The following is a 22481-nucleotide window of genomic DNA, read 5'->3' on the forward strand; positions in this document are numbered from 1 at the left end:
TTTTAAGGTCTGGATCAATATAGCGTTTAAAAAATAATTCAAATAAGTAGTTTTCACAACTTATTTAGTAATGAATTTGAACTAATGAAATGTTATGCTGTACAATATTTTAGTTTCATAATACAGCTTTCCATGAAAAACCCTATTATATATGTTTTGAATCACTTGTATGTATTTTTTATGCTTGTATTAATCCACACCCCAATCTTTGTTACGGAGGTTAATATCAAACCAGTATCTAAATGCTGATACAAAGTAACACTTAACTCTTCAATGCTAGCTTTTCTAAACAATTTATTGACATTACAAACTAAAAAACTGTTTTCTATCAAGTTATATGTTTCTTTTAGTCAAATGGACTTGTTCTTGTCAAAATCTCCGTAACGATTCATGAACTTTCACTCAAAAATATGTTTTACCTAAACCGAATACTGTTCAACTTAATTTTATTAGCTCTATACATATAATGTCATCTTCCTTCACACTATAATGTATATATTATACTCAACTATGAAGTTTTGGGGTCAAAATAATTTCATTTCGAAAATTTCTATCCTCCGTAACGACATTTAAAACCTCCATAACGGACAATTCCAGTTCTTACCAACAGCAAACATATAAATGAATGTAAATATTGGAATTAAATGACAAACAAGACAACAGAATTAAAAAAAATTCTTAGTAAATCCTTATCGAAAAAGAGTAAAGTCCTGTTAGAGAAAAAAAACTTTTTTTTCCTTAAATTTCTATCCTCCGTAACGTAAATCAATGATATCGGTTATGATTTACATCACCTTTTGATATTTATTAGTGATAATTGATGGACTGATTTGGTATCTATAACAATGTACAAGAATTTCAATTGGTATGATCGTGTTTACATGCATGTTTAGATTTTTTTTTAATTTGTATAACCTCCGTTACATTGATGAGTCCTAAATGATCTTGAAAATGTTTGCCATTAACCGCTGTTAAAGTTATGATTGTCGTCGTAATTACACAAGTTGTGTTGTAGACTATTTTACATCTGAGAAAATGGCTGATATAACGTTTATTAAACGTTATAATGTTGCTCACATAAAAGGAAAAAACAAGTTAACCTACCTTTCTCAAAACAACATTTTTTTTTCTCAAAATCTGTATTTTGTTTGTCTGTTTCCTTTATAATAAATGCTGTCTGCTACAAAAATGACTTTCGGCAGTGTCAGCAGCCGCTGATACTGATAACAAAGTCTGACAACTTAACTGTAAATAACCGTCACGGAGGTTATTCAAACGGAGGTTAGATTTATTTACATTATACATGGAAATATGTAACAATATTGTTGAGTTGCTTTCTCAAAACTGATTATTGAGAAGCTTTATGGGTGATTTCAATGAAATTATCATCAAATTGATTTGTTCTTGGTTAGTACGTTCCAAAATACGCGTTACGTAGGTTGGATTCTTATATGCGACAATCGAAAAAAAGAGAAAAAGAAGATTTTTTTTAATTTTTCGTTTCATTGCAATAAAAGTTAAAGGCAGGATTTTAAAATTTGATGTATCAACTTTGCTTAAAGTCACTTTGGGCATGATTTCCAATCATATAAATATGTTTTGACTGTACCTAAAGATACGTTACGGTAGGTTATACGTTTATCGGCGACATTGGTTTAATGGGTAAATCTAAGTGTATATTATAACTTTTGATTCTAAAATATTTTTGTGGATAAAAATCAATATAGTGTCAAATAAAAAAAGCAAATCTAATCATGATTTAGATGAAATAAAGTATTTTAATTCACACCGATATTTGGAGTTTTTCTTGGCGACATTCGGAATTCGTGTGATACCCGTATATTAAATAGAAAATCACACAAATATATTTAAGATATACATCACAAAAGAATATAATTTTATTTTAGTATACATATTAATCACTTAGAACACGAAAAAGATTATCTGTGACATATGTTAAGCTTGCATTTTGTGGTTATTTGCCGGCGACACTGTAATTTTGTAATTGTACCCATTTTTTGGGAATGACTGTTTTATGCTTAAAATAAAGATGTTCGTTGTTTTTATAATCAACTTAGTGCCATTTAAATTTCACGGGTATTTGCGACCATCAAATCACCAAATGATGCCATCGGAGCTTAAAATACAATAGTGTTATCTCCATTCAATAAAACTGAAAGAAAACAATATAAAAACTTACATTTAAAATGTGTCATATGTCGTCTGCGTTTGCGCGAACATTTACATAGCATCATTTGTGTGAATTGGAAAATTGGTGACGCTATTTCATCAAAATGAACGTTACAAACGATGTTGCGTTAGAATGTTGATTCTGAGAGAATCAGTGCCTGCTCAAATTCGCATGATGTTTTTCAAACACAAAAGATAATTATATACTATAAATCTTAACAGTCTATACTACGCTTGTTATATTGAAACAGACCAGCCTTTATGGGAGCGAAATGAACTTTGATGGTGGTTTAGTCCGGATAAAATTTAAAGAAGTAATATCGATAATAAAACGCGAACAACTCATTTGTCAATTTAAAAATATTTATTTTGACAAAGGGATAATGCATTGCTATAAAAAAAAAAAAAAAAACAAAAAAAAAAAAAAAAAAAAAAAACACATCAACAGAAACAGCGATATATTGACAGTAAAGACGCTTTTAATGAAAATGACGTCATTTAGTATTTACTATTAACTGAAAACATACATTCCACAACGGGTTAAACAAAACACAATAAAACCGATTAATATATTCGTTTGCGTAGATCATCGTATCTAGTGATTTGTACTAAGAAACCTCCATAAAGCGGTCGCGTAATTTGGAAATACAACGCTAACATCCCACATGTTTTATAGTGAAGGATGTTCGCTTTTATTTTTTTTTAAATGGTTTTCGGAATCTCTTGTATTATCCATATAGCCTTTAAAATTTCACTCAATAACCTCTATATATCATTTTATAATATTATTGCTTGCCAATTTTTAATTTCTAACAAATTTTGAAAAAAAAATCAATCAAGTTAGAGTATGTTTAGACGTTGTTTCTTCAATATGAGTCAATTTTATTCAGATTTTTCAAAATGACGTTTCCCCATTCTCTATTCCTACATATTTAATTTGAGAAATGACCAGATATTTCCAAATTGTACAACACACACTCTTAACGGATGAGATATTAAGATCAATTTATATCGCACATTTAATTTTGACTTTCGAATCGAATAATAAAATTATTATTTACGATGTATTATATTAGTGAACATTAAAAAATGACGATGTAAAACAGTATATTATAGAAGAAAGTTGTTCCATATACACAATAGGAAATGCAACTGTTGAGTTACCTAGCTTTCAAAGTCGCAGGTCTATGATTTTAAGAAATATTTATCTTCGAGTTATAAATAATGAAACAAAAGGAATTGAGCATTAATTGAGACGGATTTTTGTAAGACTTTTTTTTTCGAGGATAAAGGGGATCTGAAATTCCTACGTGATCTTTGGTTTGAAACTAAAAAACAACTAATAAACCGACGTGTCAGTATTTTTCAATAAATTGAAGAAAATAAGACATTCTGTTCGTGGAGATGAAATTTTTCAAATCTAGTTCATAAGGGAATGGATGGATCCTTCATAATTGTATTCTTTAATTTTGGCTATTTTTGGCTATTTTTGGCTATTTTTGGCTATTTTTGGCTATTTTCTCTATAATTCTCTATAATTCTTTATTCTCTATCTATTCCCAATGTCATTTGTATTCTGTAAACTAACATTTTAGACCTCCATTTTAAAATAGCTTAGTCAACGGTAAAATCCGGCTACGGATCCAACTATTTCGACATCTTCCCAAAAATTAAGACAAGTTCTACCCTTAAAGAAATTAATCGGCGAGTTTATGATCGTATTATATATAAAGAAAATTATGATCAATTAAGAATTATTTTGAAAGAATCAACGATTTCGAATTTGCAAGTCAGACTCCCTTAACATCATTTGCTAGTATGGTCTTGAGAAACGACGATAGTCCGTCGGAAGAGGACGATAAATGACTGACCCATGTTAAGAGAGCCATATCTCTTGCACGTACAAGACATCCTTGTAGATTTCGAAAAAGAGCAGGATTATGCCGCTACAAGGAAGCACTCGCACCCGCAAAGTGGAAAGGGATTAATATAAGTTACAATTACTTGTTTCCCTATCCACTATAAAAAAATATGTTTAAACTAAGACAAACGATAGTATTATCTTACAGGACATTAATCGTCGACTTTATGTCTGCGTTATAATTTTTTTTATGATCAATGAAAACAAATTTGAAAAAAACAACAAGCTTACCTGCCAATATAGTCATATTATTCGTCATCTTTAAAACCGCTTATTCCAAATGTTCAAAATTGATCCATGGCAGTCACCTGTCTTTTAAATATCTGTTTACACTTTCTTAGAGAATCTTACAGTAAAGTGCTAATTTAATATCCAAGAAGGTAAATAATGACAGCCATAAATTAACACTTCATCTTAATATACGGTTGTTCTGACAACGCTTTGATTACAGGTGCGTTTCATCAAAATGTTTATTTCAAACCTGAACAGTTCGTATGTATTGCAAAACTTGTTAATTAATTTTAAAGGGAGCCATAACTTTGAAAATTATGTTTCTAACAGTCTTTTTAATATGCTTGCTATAAGCGTAGGAATGGAACCTGTTAACTCAGTCCTTTTGTCTTTGAAACTAACACGTGTTGACCTTGTAGAAGAGTCTAGAAATTTAAAGCTTTTACAAGAAGTCATTAATTTCTGTTTTCTCTAAATGTTTACGTAATTTTTATTATTTTTTAAAGATAACGCGTACAATTTAAGATTATAATGAAATAATTCTACTAAATTAAATAAATTCTCCCATGATTTTACGATTCCCTTTTTCTGCACTTTCTCTACATCGTTAATTTTGTAATTTATCATTAGTGTATTCTTTTATTTAAAGTCTTTCACCCACATGAGGTTACCCGCATAGGGTACAATGGTAACCTTTTGGTCCTGCGTTTTCACTTTCAAAGATCCATTGAAAACAATGTAAAATAATGTGTAATCTGAATTATCAACACCTTTGAGTGTAATTGAAACTAAAAAACACATATGGTGCCAATACTTTTATGATAAAAAAAGGTGTTTTTAAAGGATATTTAACGGTTCCGGAATTTTCGAAATAGTATAAATAAAGAACACCCCTTTGCTAAATTCGGCACAGATATCATTGCTCGTCACAGAGAGTTTCCTCTTAATTTTTAAACCAATGGCCAACACTCATTTCTCACTATTTCAATTTTGATTTCTTATTACCAGGTTAGCAGAAAATAAAATAATTTCTACCTATTATCGTGGCTGCCAGATCTACGTGGCGCACCAAATTATTTACTTCCTTTAAACCTATTGTTTTGCTTTTCTAATTCCCACAGTTATTCCTTATTGTTTTTGCGCCCCTTTATGTTTCTATTCTTTTTATGCAAGGAATGACTGTAGTATTTTTTCTGTCTATGAAGAAATAACATAAAAAATTTGGTGCACAGTGAATAACGAGCGTAGCGGGTTATTTAACAGGGTGCACCACATTTATTTCGAATAGACAGAAAAAATATTACAGTCATTTCTTATAATTTAATTCTAAATTCCATTTTAAACCGTAGAAAACCACGAAAAAACGTTGATGACGTCACAGTCACATGACTAAATTATGTCTATGGGCTGATAACAAAATAACGTCAGCCAATCAGAAGACGTGTTACATCCAAAATTAAATTATTCATTTATGCTCATTTTCCCCTATTCATTATTTTGTTTGGCCATTATTCTACATTGTGTTAACCCCATCTTTATATCTTGTTTACATAATAATTTTTAAAAAACAAAACAAAAAAAAAAACCACTTTATACAACAAAAGTTTCTTTAATAGAACACTTTGACACAATTTGACTAAAAAATATTAATATAAATTTTTAAAAAATGTGACGATTCTTGATATGTATCGTATACTAATTTAAAAAGTGAAAATTGCAGACTTTCAGTTTCACCTCACAGTTTATTTGTTTTCAATTGACCTAAATCAAATGAGACTTAAAACAGGCCTCTATTCCATAGGACAACTACCGATTAGAACAATGACATTTTGGGACTAACGACCAATTGTGTTATTCACCAACATTTTATGTAATACGAGTCAGTGGGACTAATCTTCGGATCAGCCAATCAAATCAACATGTATTATCACGTGACTACGTAATCAAAAACCTATACATTTTAGAATGTTCTTAACTTGTGTTCTAAACTATTGGTGGTTTTTTTTCTGGTGATAACGCACTTACAGTGGTAATGGCTACATCGTGGAGGTATTTCTTCCCGATAGATATTCATTTGGCAACTCTAGTCAATTAAGATCGATACAGTCAAAATTAAAGTACCTGCCATGTGCGGGGTTTAAAATTACAACATCAGTGTAAACACATAAAATATAATGAGCAATTATTCTACGTCCATCTGATGAGATGAGCCTTTTTCAACTAATTTGTATAGCTAGTTCTTATGTTATACTGTCACCGTAAATATACCACTGTTCCAGGTTAGGGGGGATGTTAACATGTTTAACCCCACCGTAAGGTGACCTATAGTTGTTAATTTCTGTGACATGTTGGTCTCTTGTGGAGAGTTGTCTCATTGGCAATCATACCACATCTTCTTTTTTATAATTGTTAAGGAAATCGAAGAAAAAAGTTAAACTTAAACTGGCAATTATATACTATGTGGTCGAGTGGTTTAAGTATTCAAACTACTGTATCAAGCCAGTAAACAATTAGGTTGTAAGTTCTTCTACCTCCCGTAACTGGTGCGTTCGACTTCAATGATTATCTTAATTGATAAGGATTGACCGTTTTACCACTGAAGGTCGGTGATCTCTCCGGGCATCCTGGCTTCCTCGTGTTCCTCCTACAATACAAACTGACTGCTACGAAATAGAAAAATAGTACTGAAAGTGGCATTGAACACCAATCAATCAATGACATTTCTCATTGGTATATTTTGACGACTTATTACTGACGCAAGGAGGTTAAAAGCTGGCTCATTTTCAACATGTGTATATTGTTTAGTAAAAGACAAAAATGGCACTTCTGGTAATTTTGCCTTGATAACAATTTATCAGTTTTATAATTTGGAGATATTACCTAAATTTGTTTACAAGTTTTGTTCGATAGTAAGAAGAACATTTTCTACGCAATTAAACTAAACAACACTCATTAACAGCTGGCAGCCTCGTTATGAAAAAATACATTACAGCTTAAAGAAAATAAATTTTAACAGTCTTTAATTAATTACTTTCCTCGGTAATTAATAACCCATCATAATAATTAACTCGACTTTTATCTAGATGAAATAACATTTTACAGCGTTATATCTTTTCATTCTGATTGATTTTTATAACTTGAAACATCTTGTGTAGAACTCGGATCAAACGATGTATTTTAATGCAACATTGTTTGTAACGTTCATTTTGATTGGATAGCATCACCAATTTTCATGAACACAATTCATGCTATGAAAATGTACGCGCAAACGCAGACGACATATGACATATTTAAATGCACGAATTGACATTGCTCTCTGTCAGTTTCAATAGAATGTTGACTATTTAATTTAAGGTTCAACACCAGTAAACTTAATTTGCGACCATCAAACCACCAATTGATGCCGTCGGAGCATAACAAACAATACAGTGATCTCCTTAGTCTATGTATGTTATTACCCTCCAAGTAAATAATAGTAGTTTAACTGTTACATAGTGTGCTAGTGACCTAATACCCCCACATACACCGTATTACGTCACTAGCACACTACGTAACGAATTTATCTTACCGACTATCTTTACGTGTGAAAGGAGTAGGTTCAGTAAGACCCCTTTTTGGCCCCAAAATATAGCAGTTTTAGAAAATTGTGAAAATGTAATCTTTAAGCTATATTTTGGAAAGTAAAATGCTTCTGCTACATAGATATGAGCTGTTTTTGAAACTACAATGCACATGTATATCGCGTTCTAGCATCATTATGTCATGCTAAATTACTGAAATCTTCAAAATTTTAGCATTTTGGTTAATTTTTAGACGGTTTCCGTCTAAAATGAAAGTGGCCGCATTCGTGTTCATTCATGATATTGAAATGTAAGTTGTATTTGATGATAATACAAAACATATATAAAGGTTGAGGATGAACACGGATGCGGCCACTTTCATTTTTGACAAAAACCATCTGAAAAGTGACGTTTTTTGGCATATTTGATAGATTTTTCATATTTAAGCTTGAATCAGAGCGTTTTTAATGACTAGATCAGTTAAAATCTTTCACATAAACTAATCGAATCAATTGAAATAGACACTTAAGTGTTTAAAAAGTGTCCAAAAACTTGCGTTAGATGAACCTGAAATTTGAGGCCAAAATCGGCCCTTACCGGACCTCCTCCTTTAGCCTTGTGACCTATCAAAATGAACAAGTCTTCAATACTGTTAGCATTAAGAAACTACTTCTATTGATCCTACAAAAACAGATGCAAACAATAACAACTTGTTAGGTTTAAATGTGTTTTGTGAACTAATTTCAATCTTAATCATCAGTTTCTTCGTCTGTTGAAACCTTTAAGTTTTTTCTCAGTACCGTCTCGTTTTTATAAAGGGACGTACTTACCGTTTATTAAATAAGCCCCGCCTTCCTTCTAACCTAATATGGAATATAAAGGGACGTAACACCACCACTAACTGTATATAAAATAAGCCCCGCCTCCCTACACCTAACATGAAATATACACGGTCTCCACGCGGACGCTTTAAACCAATCATATTTCTAGAAATGTATAGGAGGTAAGATAAATGTAAATATATTGACATGGTTTAATGATGAACGATTTCTTAATTTTTTATTTGTAATAAAATTTAGAATGGAAATGGGGAATGTGTCAAAGCGACAACAACCCGACCATAGAGCAGACAACAGCCGAAGGCCACCAATGGGTCTTCAATATAGCGATAAACTTCCGTACCCGGAGGCGTCCTTCAGCATGAGCTGACCCCTAAACAAATTTTTACTAGTTTACTAGTTCAGTGATAATGGACGTCATATTAAACTCCGAATTATACACAAGAAACAAAAAATTATACAAGACTAACAAAGGTCAAAGGCTCCTGACTTGGCACAGACGCAAAATTGAGACCATTATTTTCTTTTGTTTAATTATTTTTCTGTTCAATTTTCTCATTTTCTTTATACTCTGATCAATTGTTCTCTATGCCTCATTCCCCCCTTTTCCCCCCTCTAATTCGATCCCGACCCTCATACAATGGGAAATCATTTTGAAATACAAATTGGAACATAGGACTGTATGTAGAAAATCGGAGAAAAGATGACATAAACACCTTAAAGTTTTAAACACATTATTTGTTACCTCAAAAAGAGGTTGTGTGTCTAATCTTTAATTACCTTTCCAGATTTTTAACAAAGATTCAACATCTTAATTCTAAAATAAAAGATAACTTCTTAAAGTTGTAATTTTTCTGTGTCAAAATATGCCATTTTGAGCCAAAATTATGACAACGAGGTTATTATCACATTGTGTTGGGTCTCGGTGGCCAAGTGGTCTAAGTAGTTACTACAGTAACTGTAATCACTAGCCAGTCAACACTGAGGTTGTGAGTTCGAACACTCTCATGCCAGTGCACTCGACTCTAATCTTAATTGACTGGGATTGCGAGTTTTCCGATCGAATGTCGGTGGTTTTCCCCGGGCACTCCTTCTTCCTCCCTATTAAAATTTTGCTGCCATGAAATAGCCTAAATGCGGTACTTAAATGTGGGATCAAAACACCAACAATGCAATCCGCAACTTGGTTGGTGGTTAAAACGAATTGCTATTCCCATGTCGAAGTTTACCTATTTGATCTAAAATGGCCATTTTATATAGTTTTTAGTTAATTTAAAGATGTGTCTTAAATAAACCAATCAGAAATACCAGGGGTGAAGGTCTGTACGCCCGACGCGCTTTTCGTACACAAAATACTACGAGTAACCAAACGCGTTTCAAACGCTCGAAAAAGGTTTAGAAGCCCAATAAAGGACGAAGTCAGAGGACATTGAGTACCCACAAATTCTTGATCTTTTTCAAGGAAAAGCTAAGGTAATCTATTCCTGGGGTAGAAAATCCTTAGTACCTCAATGATTTGATTATACTGATGGTTTAATTCCTGTAAAGCCATTTATGAATTTCTCTCTTACATAAAATATGATTGCAATACTCCCACTAAATCATATAACACGATTAATAACAGACGTCGACACCCAATTAGTAAGTCTAAGGACACTTAAGTGGAAAAGGTACAATGGAATATAACGTTATTATACACTTGCAGTCTATAACCAAAGCACCAACGGCAAGAAACATAATAAAAATAGCCTCATTTTAATGGTTAATGTAATGCATTAATGCTTTCCTAGCAAAACCGACAATTTAATTGTGAACCAGTATAGAAAATAAGATTATTTCATGAAAAATGATAATATTAGAGAAACAATGTCAAGGCGGAGATGATTTTTTACATATGTGTTTGAAATAACCATATTTAGTTCGCGTCTAAGCACTTAAGTGCAACAGAATTTAAAAAGAAATCTGTTGACAAGACTCTTTGTATCTATTTTAAGCATCGTTGACACAATCTTTTTGCGTGATAATTTACAAGTTATACCTTTATAAATGGAACAGCAATACATTCATTTTTTTCATTCATAGTTTCCCACGAAAAAATAATTCTGTCATGAAATAATTTAACACTTCGGCTGTTGCACCTAAAGACACCCCGATCAAGTGATCGATACGAGCATATTATATTTGCGATCTTAAAAAACATTAAAGTTACCAAGGATAATTAAGGTCACATGACGTTATGCATGGGGTCATTTTTTACATATGTTTTCCGTTTCAATTCAATGTAATCATTTAAAAGTCATACTATACTAACTCAACGACAGATTAGAAAGACAAAAGTCAGAAAACTCCCATGATTTGATTTATTGAGAGATTTGTGGTAATCGTCCAGTGGCAACATTTAGGACGATAAGATATACAATAGATATGAATATGAACGATATACGCGCGATATGCCTTAATTTGTTTTACGTACTGGTCAAAGGAAACGCATTAAGACTTTCACCAAAACGAGACGTATTATTCTGGCTTAGAGCCGAACAATCTGAAAGCAGCGATTACCAATTTGTCAGTCATAATTTGACCCTCACTGAGATCGAGTCTACGACCTCTTGCACTAAAAGATTGCAAGCGGTCGTCAGTGGTTTGCGTTGATTTCTAATACATTTCATTGGGAACTTATATCAATGGCCAGAAATTTCTTGTAAGTTAATCCTCACTTTTCTACATTTTACGTGATTTATAATTTTGAATATGGCCAAGCGTTTTGTCTATCATAGAAAACCTGTAAATGCATACTTTTATTCACTAACATGATTTAATTTTCATTTCCATTAATTTATTTTAAACTCACTAAACCCCCATCGTACTTTCCATCGGATGCCAATCTCCCCGGACTTTTAAATTTTTACGAACTTGTATGTTCCGTTATTTGCATTACAGCCTCGTTTTTAAATTGACAATAAACAATTTAATAAATAAAAAGACATCTCAAAAGCAGTTAGAAGGTTATAATGTTACATTTTCCCCATCTTCATGATCAATTTGGTTTCTAAATGTTCTATCAGTGATAAAGCTCGTTATATTTTGATTATATTAGCTACGATAATTTACCCTCTATAAGGTATAATCTTGTTATTAACAATTCCATTAAACTGATAAAGAGGAATCGATGTGCTTCAACCTAGTTTCAGTCTTTAATTTGAAAATTACCGTAAATGGCGTGATAAAAGTCGCAGTATACTATAACATTGTATCATCAATTACCGTAGCAAGAAACGTGTATCTGCAATATCCATTACCAATTTAGGGAGATCAACTAAATTAATAAATTGTTTTGGAATATAAAACCATAACAGCCACAAACAGCTGACTAACCTATCTTTGACCAGCATTGACTGAAGGAGTATCAACTTTAGATTTGTATAATATTAACATTAAGTTATAAACTGAAATTTTAAAAGAAATCAATACAGTTTTACACGATGACAATACCGAAGCACTGAACAACACAATACAAATATCGGACTACTTGCTTACACCATGACAATATTGAAGCATTCACTTGCACCTTGGAAATACTGAGGTACTGACTATAACTATGACAATACCGAATTAACATCATGATATTATCGAAGAACTGAGTAACAAAATGACAATACCGAAGTACCGAATAACACCATGACAGTACCAAAGTACTGAGTAACATCACTATAATATCGAAGTACTGATTGACACCATGCCAATACCTAAGTGCCGCAACTAATACTATGCCAATATCATCTTACGGACTACTTGTTGGATGATTCTTTTAGGACCAATAGGGGCTCGGTAATGGGGAAGGTGCGGTTCTTACTTTTGATATCCTGTTATAATCTTATGCCTTTTTTCTTTATTCTTTGAATCATATATTTGTCCTTCATTCTCGAATCTTGACTCATAACTCGTTTTGTTCTGTTATTAAACCTTTCAGTCATATAAATATTGTAAAACACCAGTCGCTGTACTGCCTGGCCTCATATTGTGGCTCGTGGCTGGAAGTTCATATATCTATGTATGGGCAACTAAATAATAATTTATATACACGTATCCTAGAGATTTTGATGACTTCAAATTGGCCAAATGATGGATTTTGTCTTTGATGCGGAAACTGCAAATTTAGGAAGACCTTAATAAAACAAATACTCGTCTTCATTTTAGTTAATATAACGATAATAACATTGTTCAAAATATTATTATCTTTGCCACTGGCAGAGTATACAGAAAATATCATGTTAACATATAATGATTAGTTCTTTTGTACTCCGTATTTTTTATTCTTAAATTGGCTGCCTTACTGACGTTTAGCACATATTTATATAACGTTAAAATAATCATCACCAACCAAGATAAAAGGTAATCATATATGATACTATTTGCTTGACGGGAAAATGTGTCATACATGTACATGTATAATAAGTTCATTCATGTTTTGAAAATGTAAAAAAAAGAGGACTAAATGCAATTGTTCACGCGCATTTGCAAGAGCGCAACAATAAATGTATAAAGGTAGTATACCAGTCTTAAGTATAATCCAAATACGTTTTGCTGTAAAACAGATGAAGATGGACAGTGAATTTGACAGTGTCACATGACAAAAAAACAGTGTCACGTTACATAGGGGACATACGGGATCTGTGAAATACTAGTTTATCTTTATATACCCGTTCGGGTATTTTTTCAGCAAGAGATTAACGCCGTTAGAGGATCAGCTTTATTATTAGTTACACAGTATGTAATTGTCCTAATACAAGATTTTATCGGGTCAATAAGATTCATATCGGGTGAGGCGAAGCCAAACCCGATATGAATTTTATTGACCCGATAAATTAATTTTCCGTGTTAGGACAATTGCACATTGTGTAACGAATTTGTCTTGATTTTGTTATATTAAATATTTTTTATTTAAAGTAAATATTTTAAGGACAATATCAACCAAATATATTTAGATATTTAATCTAAAATTGTGAAATATTAAAAAAAACATTAGGACTATAAAGAAACTAAAACAGATTTTTTTATTATATATATGTCAATAGTATAAGGGAGACAATTCAAATTGACGTAATAAATAAGGGAGATAATTCCAATTGACGTAATAAAAAATTGTACCGAAATTTATTAGGACAATATCAGCCAATCAAATTGCGAGAAATTACACTTAAATAGGATAAATGTAATACTATCATCAACTAGTTTACGTTAACGCGAAAACATCACAAGGTATGTTTTTACTCAAGAATTTGAAGTTTACACTAGTAAAACTAAAATCATAAAGTTTACTGTAATGGATCCTAGTTTTAGTTAATCATCAAATTAAAAAAAAAAGACGACCCTCATAGCATGCACTTTCTTTAATGAAGAAAGTAAAAAAAAATTAATGTTATAATTAACATTGCAATTAAAGTGGGAGGTTTGGCATGCCACAAAACCAGGTTCAACCAACCATTTCTATCTTTAAATGCCCTGTACTAAGTCAGGGAAATGGCTATTATTATATTATAGTTCGTTTCTGTGTGTGTTACATTTCAATGTTGTGTTTCTGTTGTGTCGTAGTTCTCTGATATTTGATGCGTTTCCCTCGGTTTTAGTTTGTAACTCGAATTTGTTTTTCTCTATCGATTTATGAATTTCGAACAGCGGTATACTACTGTTGTCTTTATTTAGCACGGGCTTGATTTAGGTGCTTTTTTCATCGATCTGAATAAATGGAAGATTAACAACTGTTAACGTAAACTACTAATATCATGTCGTTCCTTTTAATTTCATTTACATACATAGTACATTTTGTATTAGAAGACGAGTTACGGTAATACTTTCTAACTTGAATACTTGTTATTACAGTAGCCAGACAATCACACACCTTTTGAAATCTGAACTTTGTTGCCGAATAGCATTTTTACAGTTTTCTATTAATTCAATTCAAAAGTTTTCATTCTCTAAGAAATAAAATTAGCCGATAACTTAACCTGATTGGATTGGATACAAAACTAACGGCAGAGTTAATTTGATAAGGTCGTAGTCAAAGCTAGCAGTTTCTACGTAAATCAAATTAAGTGTGCATCATTTACTATAACTGAATTAAATAATAGATAATAAGATAATATTTTGTAACGTTCAAACAGACTATTAACAATCTCATCTTTGTAGAAATATTCATTGCGAGACAGCAACAATTCTGTTTTGTAAAAATATTCGCTGCGAGACGAAAACAAGATGCTTGATGTTAAAAGTGCATACAAGTAGCCACGAAAACAAAATATAATTCGAAAGAAAGCATTAATATAATTGATGTATGAAAGAATTTCACGGATTATGAAAATGAAGATAAAAGGTTCATCAACAGAAACCAAAACATTGTTATCTTTTTTAAACTTTTTTTTATATGCAAGATTGTGTTGTAAACAGACTAACACAGTGCAAATACATGTCAACAAATTAACAGAAGTAATCGTTTGTTTTGAACACAACTATTTGAAAATAAGGAGATGCGGTATGATCTTCAATGAGAAAACTATCCACCAGACCCCGAACGCCAATGATGCAACTAAAGAACTCTGTAAAAAAATGTATGTACGGCCTTCAATAACAAATCACATTCATGCCGTATTCTACACTTTAATCGGAACCGATAAAAACTAAACGTAAAACATATCAAACGAAAATAAAACATCTTTGATATTTTATTAAATAAGAACGAAAAAAATATGTCCGACAGCAAACAACGACGTCTACTGAATAAGCTGAATGACTATACTTTAAACCAAATAATTTTTGCGATTTTTACGCGATTTTCTCGAGTAGAAATTTTATGCGAATATTAATAGTAACGAGTACGATCTTCATCAAGTTAATTTAAGAATCGCGAAGTTAAATCGGTGCGAAATGTTTTAGTAAGGACTAAACATGAATTAAGTATCTTCCTTTATTTAGTTTTCTTTGTCAGTTTTTTTATAAACATGTTGTGTTCAATTCTCAAAGAGACGTAAAACACACGTCCCAAACATCTGTGTGACAATTTCTATCTTCTCCTTACTGGTTTAACCTTCACTGTCATGTTTATATCGTGAAAGTGTTATAATTTTGATTTCAACAGGGAATATTCTCCTTAACTAACTTACTAAAGTAAAGATGATTAGAAATCTCTAGAGAGAAGTTAGGAAAGCTATGCTTCCGAGGTGTCAATTTTCATTATAAAGGACTCATCATGTTCCATATCAAGTATACTAGAACAGGTCGTTCAATTTGTCCCATGTTCGACAGCTTTATTGAAAACAGTGGCGAAAGATACCAGAGAGTCATTCAAATTGTTAGATCGAATCAAAACTTACAACGCCATGACTTTAAAAAAAAAAGACAAACAGAAAAATAATAGTACTCACGACAAAACATAGAAAAATTAATACTTTGCAACACAAACCCAACCAAAATCGTGGGTGATCTCAGGCACTCTGGAAGTGTAAATATATCTCGTACCCATCCAAGTCTAGTCATTTTTACCGGAAGTGTAAACATATCTCTTACCCATCCAATTTAGTAATTTTCAGTGATTTCGTATAAGACATGTTAGACACTATAATTTATATTTTTCTGGTACAAATGCATTGTAGCCTCTACAAAAATGATCGAAGATATAAGACATCAATATTTGCCATGATGATCCGTTCTGGTTGGTTTACCAGAACTAATTAAGATAGGTCAATAATATAAATGATTCTACATAAACATTTAGTTATCTGTTCTACTCTATATTATGAAATCAATGCATGTATTCAATGAATAAATATTTGCACAGTTTAAGACGACATGCTTTAGAATAAAGCTAGGATTCCGTGGGTTCAAGCTTTACGATCAAGAAGTCGTTATTTCAGAAGATTGCAGTACCTCACGCATTTTCGAGACCTGGGATCCTTCTTGTTGTTGAATTTAATTCAGTAAATGTGTATCAAATAATAATCAACTTTGCATATGAAAAAGTTGTTATTTTGTTCTTGTATTATTTTCCTGTAATTACCCATTAAACACCTACCGACATAAAACACAGGTGCGATCTTACTGTTGAGGCAAAATATGCTACTACTTGTGGTGGTAAAATTGAGAATGGATATGTAATGTGTCAAAGAGAAAACTACCAGGCTAAAGAGCAAAAAGCAGTCAGAAGCCACCTACAGGTCTTCAACACAGCGAGAGAGAAAAACGCGTCACGAAGCAGCCTTCAGCTGGCCTCTAAACAAAAATGTTGTTCAGTGAAAATGAACGTAAACCTAAATTCGGACACATATAAATGAACTAAAATCATAAAAAAAAACACACAAGATTAACAAAGGCCAGGTTATTCTAACGTGTGACAGGAACAAACATGCGTCTGGGTTAAACATGTTTTGTGGGAGCTCAACCCTCCACCTATACCTCTAACCAATGTAGAATTAACAAACACACTGCATGCAGCACAAACAAATCAGCTTAAAAGAAACCTGCTTTCAATAGGATATCAGACACTTGTTTAAACTTAAGAAAATGAAAAAGGCTTATTTAGTATATAGTGGTTAGTAGGCGGAGCTTAGTGCAATTGTCGTCTGGATTTGAAAAGCACTTTATAGATGTAACAGTTGCAGTACAATCTTAAGTAAAAATCATTGTCGTTTGTTTGAAATAAAAATATCGTACGAAGCCTTTTAATAAAACAAGAAAATTCTTTGGTTCCGTGCTGTATAGTTTAAGAATAGTGTCATGTTTATCAATGACTGGGAAATTTCCGCGTTCGAAGACACAAAAGCATGATTCAAATCTATGTCATAAATCGACCTTCCGTAAAATTTTCCATTATCCAGACAACAACATTATTCAACCAATGAACTCGCGAAGATATTTTTTAAATGCAACCTTGTAGGTCTGCTTAGGTTGCTCACACAATTTTGTCAATATAACGTTACATTAACGTATAAAGCTCCTTTGGGTTGTTAATCCGATGTTGTCAATATATTAAAGTCATTTTTTTGTTTCATTAACCCATTATGACTTTTGGGATTGCTCAGTTAATGTAGTCAACATAATGGATCTATTAACAACTGTCATACCAGTGGGAGTTTAAGCTAGCTATAAACCATACTTAATCCATAATTTTCATCGGAAATTTTCTGTTCCAAGTCAGGATTATGACAGTTAGTTAATAAAGTTCAATGTTCAATTTGTCAGTTGTGATTGTCTTCCCCTTTCTTTTGATTTACCTCGAAGTTTGGTATTTATCTTCTACTGTTATCACTCTCATAAAAAAGACAAAATAATATACATAGTCACCTAAATCTATGTTACATAATAATGTGTAAACTAATGGTGTTAAATAATTGAGTCTAAATTATTATGACAAGACGCCTACTACATATTTCCGTTTGTAAATGTGAATATTTTCGATTCCCAGACGTATTTAAATACCATTGTTTGACATCGAAGTCACATTATTTTTATTGCTCTCGTGAAGTTTGACGAGATTTATTCGTTGTGTCTCCGGTTCTTTAAGAAAGTGATTAAAGAAGGTCAAACAAACAGAAATAAGATACATTTTAATTTCTTCTATCAGGAGAGACGTAATGTTCGACACTTTACAAAAGAACAATTATGAAATATTTTATTTTCAAATCTTAAAGTATTAGTTAGACACAGCTTTCAGACGTTGTTATACTCATCGACCAATGTAAAATAACAATAAAGTATAATTTAGCTTAAATGCATCTGTCAAATACAGTCATTCAAGCTTTACAAGTTTGAGCGTTCTTGCAAAATACACTGAATTGCTTATTTGAAATCGAGGAAGTGATGTCTAAAAGTTTGTGGCGTTATCCAATCAAAACGAACATAACAAAACTGTTAAATAATTTGTTTATTACAATGAAGTAAAGTAATACTCATAAGCTGATCAAACCAAAGCAATAAAAGTACTAGAAATCCACAATAACATATAGTCGAAATTCCTATCAGAACAATGTATCAGTTTATAATTGCATTTTTAAAAATTAGGTCAAACAAACATAAATAATTTAATTTCTTCTATGAGGAGAGTTTCTATGATAACAAAATTCATCAATCAGAACAAGAAATCTGCTACAGTGAAACCTGTTTAAACCGAACCTCTTCGGGACTTACGATTGAGTTCGGTTTTGGCTGATGTTCGGTTTTATCAGGTTCACAACGCATACAAACTGATATGACGGTGCTTTAGAAAATGTTCGGTTTATACAGGTTTTCGGTTTAAGCAGGATTCGGTTTAGCCAGGTTTCACTGTAATTGCAATCAAAAGCTGATAATTTCAAAAAAGTATCCGAAAAGTCTTATTACAATCTGGAGCTAAAAGCACTTTTTTTTCAAAAATCCACAATAACGTATAGTCGAAGCTCCTATCAGAACAATGATTCAGTTTATAACTGCATTATTAAACATTTGCCTTAATATTCTGGTGGCTAACAATACAAATCAAACATACAATTGTATCAAAAAATATACTATCATACCAATGAGGCAACAAACCAACCAAAAAAACCTGAAAAGACCTAAATGGAAACAACAAAATACAGTGAAACCTGTTTAAACCGAACCTCTTGGGAACTTAAGATTGTATTCGGTTTTGGCTGATGTTCGGTTTTATCAGGTTCACAACGCTTACAATTTGATATGACGGTGCTTTAGAAAATGTTTGGTTTATACAGGGTTTCGGTTTAAGCAGGATTCGGTTTAGCCAGGTTTCACTGTATAAGTTTTGATCGTTCTGAGCCAATTTAAAACAAACATTTATTGTACGCGTTTGAAAATAATAAACATTACACATTAGTTTCTGAACCGGTGAATTACAATAGAAATCGGGTTTTTCAAAAGTATCTTATATACTTCTACCTTTTAAATACTGTGGATTCATTAATATTCGTTCGATACCAATTTTTTGTGAATTTCATGGGTGGAAGGGAATCACGAGTTTAAATGTTCAACGAAATATCGATATTCTAAATGAATGTGTGCTAACTTTGCCAAAACCACAAATTTAAATATCCACGAAAGTGAAAGTTTCCTCAATTCCCACGAAAATGAAGAAATCTGGAGATATTATGTGATTACCAAGGAAACAACTTTATTCACCAGATTACAAATGACACTGAATAACAGGAAGATTATCAACATGCCTTCATTTGACAAGAAATGAACATGTATATATGGCAGTATATTTTCGTTATGCATCTGCCCATTTGTTTTATTTTGCCTTGAGTAACTGTTATTTTAAGTCTTTTAGTCAAATATCTTCTTCTTGTCAGCTGGTTTATAGTTTTCCATGCTAAATTTAATTTATCGACAAATATATAATGCACAGCTGGGTCAATGGAATTAATATTGTAATGTTTCTCTGCTTTGAAATTAATCGGTCAATAAGAACTGTGAATCTTTATAACCGTCATCATTAAAAACCAAAATTCAATTATTTTGGTTTTTGTTAGTCTCAGCTTGAAACCTTAATAGCTGTTGAAATTTATCAGAAAAGTAAATATTCATTACGTAAAACCTTTAGTCATGTTGTTTCTTTCAGTTTTATAAACACTGTGTAAAAGATTAAATAATAAAGAACACCAACGCTTCTCCATAACACTTTGTCAATCACTAAATCAATTCGAGAAACATAATTCGAATGAAATGCAACCGCAAAGCTTAGTACATTGTTCTCTACTAGGAAGAATTAAATATTTAAGTATACCGGAAACCGTTTGTATTCTAATGTTTTTTTACTGAGGTAGACATAGAAGATTCCTTACAAAAAATGATTAACTTTTGAAACACCTATCCTTTTGTTTAAAGTTGACGTGAGTTGGCGCTATTTTTGACGAAGGTCGTCCACCGGTTTGTTTGCTATTGGTTGTATTGACATTCTGGCCTAATTCTTTACCATTTTAAGGTGAAAATCGGTACGCGCTGACCTGTATTATTTCCCGCAATTTCTGAACAAAAGTCGGTTTCGTTTCTGCTGTCTTTCTTCGGGAAATTATATATTCCGGTGATTCACCATCACCTTTTTGAGTAAGAGAAAATTTGCAGCAATATTTCATATCTTATAACTGAGTAGGCAAAGCACGTGGTGCATGAATTAATTTTGTTTAACCATTGAACATTTCTTTCTTACTGAACACTACAGTAACTTTTATTCATAATAGAATTTGCTCGGACTTTTTGTCGATTTAATGCGTAGTTGACATTGTGTAAATTAGTTCTTGTTTATCAGTCGTTAATTACGAAGTATCTTATCTATTTATGTACTATATATATATATAAATACAACTCGTCTAAACATCAACCCAACAATGTTAGATCTGTAAATTTGCTTTCGCAAATTTTTGGTTCTTCCCTTGCCGGGATTCGAACCCATGCTACTGTGATATCGTTACACCAAATCGCCTGCACTGCAGCCGTCCCGCTAGACCACACGACCACCTGGGCTCTCAAAAAAAAAGAGCTTTCGCTGGCCGTGTGTTACCTTTCCACGTCAGTTTTAATCTAGCGGCGTACTACAGTACATGATATATAAGGCATGAAGATGTTATTGTTACAGATCAGCTAAATTATCTATAGTAAAGGATCTAGCGGGACGGCTGCAGTGCAAAGGTAACACACGGCCAGCGAAAGCTCTTTTTTTTGAGAGCCCAGGTGGTCGTGTGGTCTAGCGGGACGGCTGCAGTGCAGGCGATTTGGTGTCACGATATGGGTTGATGTTTAGACGAGTTGTATATACATTATGTACACAGCCATGTATCACCATCATTGATGGCGATCCGATGGATACATCTGTTGTAGAGTTGTCACTGACTCAGACGTACTTATATATATAATCTAACTCTAACACTGTTTGGTGTAATTTTCAGACTTATATAAATATTTGCATTAACCTTGTATCTATATCACTCTTAGATCCAGTGGACATGTATATTGTATGGTTTGTCACTTGTTTAGACTTGTTTGTAAAAAATCTACTTATTTCTTGTGACTGTATAATGAAATGAATCATGATCCTATATGATATATAAAAATTGTTGAGTTAGATTGCTGACAAATGATAAATACATTGTGTATGAAAATAATAATATAACATCTACACACGCTTAAAAAACACGTGTCTCATGTCTATCTCTAGATTCACCTTCCGTGACAAGGTAACACTACGACTATTGAAGTTATATTTTTATAGCGGATGTGGTCGAGTGGTCTAGAGCGCTGGACATGAGGCTAAGCGATTGGTGCTGTAGTGTATCAAAGGTGTGAGTTCGAATCCCGCTGAGGGACGGACAAAAATTTGTCAGTATAAAATCTAACTCTAACACTGTTTGGTGTAATTTTCAGACTTATATAAATATTTGCATTAACCTTGTATCTATATCACTCTTAGATCCAGTGGACATGTATATTGTATGGTTTGTCACTTGTTTAGACTTGTTTGTAAAATATACTTATTTCTTGTGACTGTATAATGAAATGAATCATGATCCTATATGATATATAAAAATTGTTGAGTTAGATTGCTGACAAATGATAAATACATTGTGTATGAAAATAATAATATAACATCTACACACGCTTAAAAAACACGTGTCTCATGTCTATCTCTAGATTCACCTTCCGTGACAAGGTAACACTACGACTATTGAAGTTATATTTTTATAGCGGATGTGGTCGAGTGGT

At 32.2% G+C, this 22481-nt stretch overlaps 1 protein-coding gene across 4 annotated transcripts in view; it reads right to left on the reverse strand.

The window, feature by feature from the left end:
- The window catches only part of LOC139503617 (BDNF/NT-3 growth factors receptor-like), a 159634-nt gene that overhangs the window by 35269 nt on the left and 101884 nt on the right, over positions 1 to 22481 (reverse strand). The window contains exon 1 of one of the 4 annotated variants that reach the window (XM_071293437.1): positions 4343 to 4454. The exons of the other annotated variants lie outside the window; for them this stretch is intronic. Coding sequence (XP_071149538.1) covers positions 4343 to 4370 — 28 coding nt within the window. The 5' untranslated portion in view covers positions 4371 to 4454. Of the gene's footprint in view, positions 1 to 4342; positions 4455 to 22481 lie in introns of those variants that run through there. 4 annotated transcript variants of the gene reach the window in all.

The sequence above is a fragment of the Mytilus edulis genome, chromosome 14 (assembly GCF_963676685.1).
Source record: "Mytilus edulis chromosome 14, xbMytEdul2.2, whole genome shotgun sequence".
NCBI classification, from domain to species: domain Eukaryota; kingdom Metazoa; phylum Mollusca; class Bivalvia; order Mytilida; family Mytilidae; genus Mytilus; species Mytilus edulis.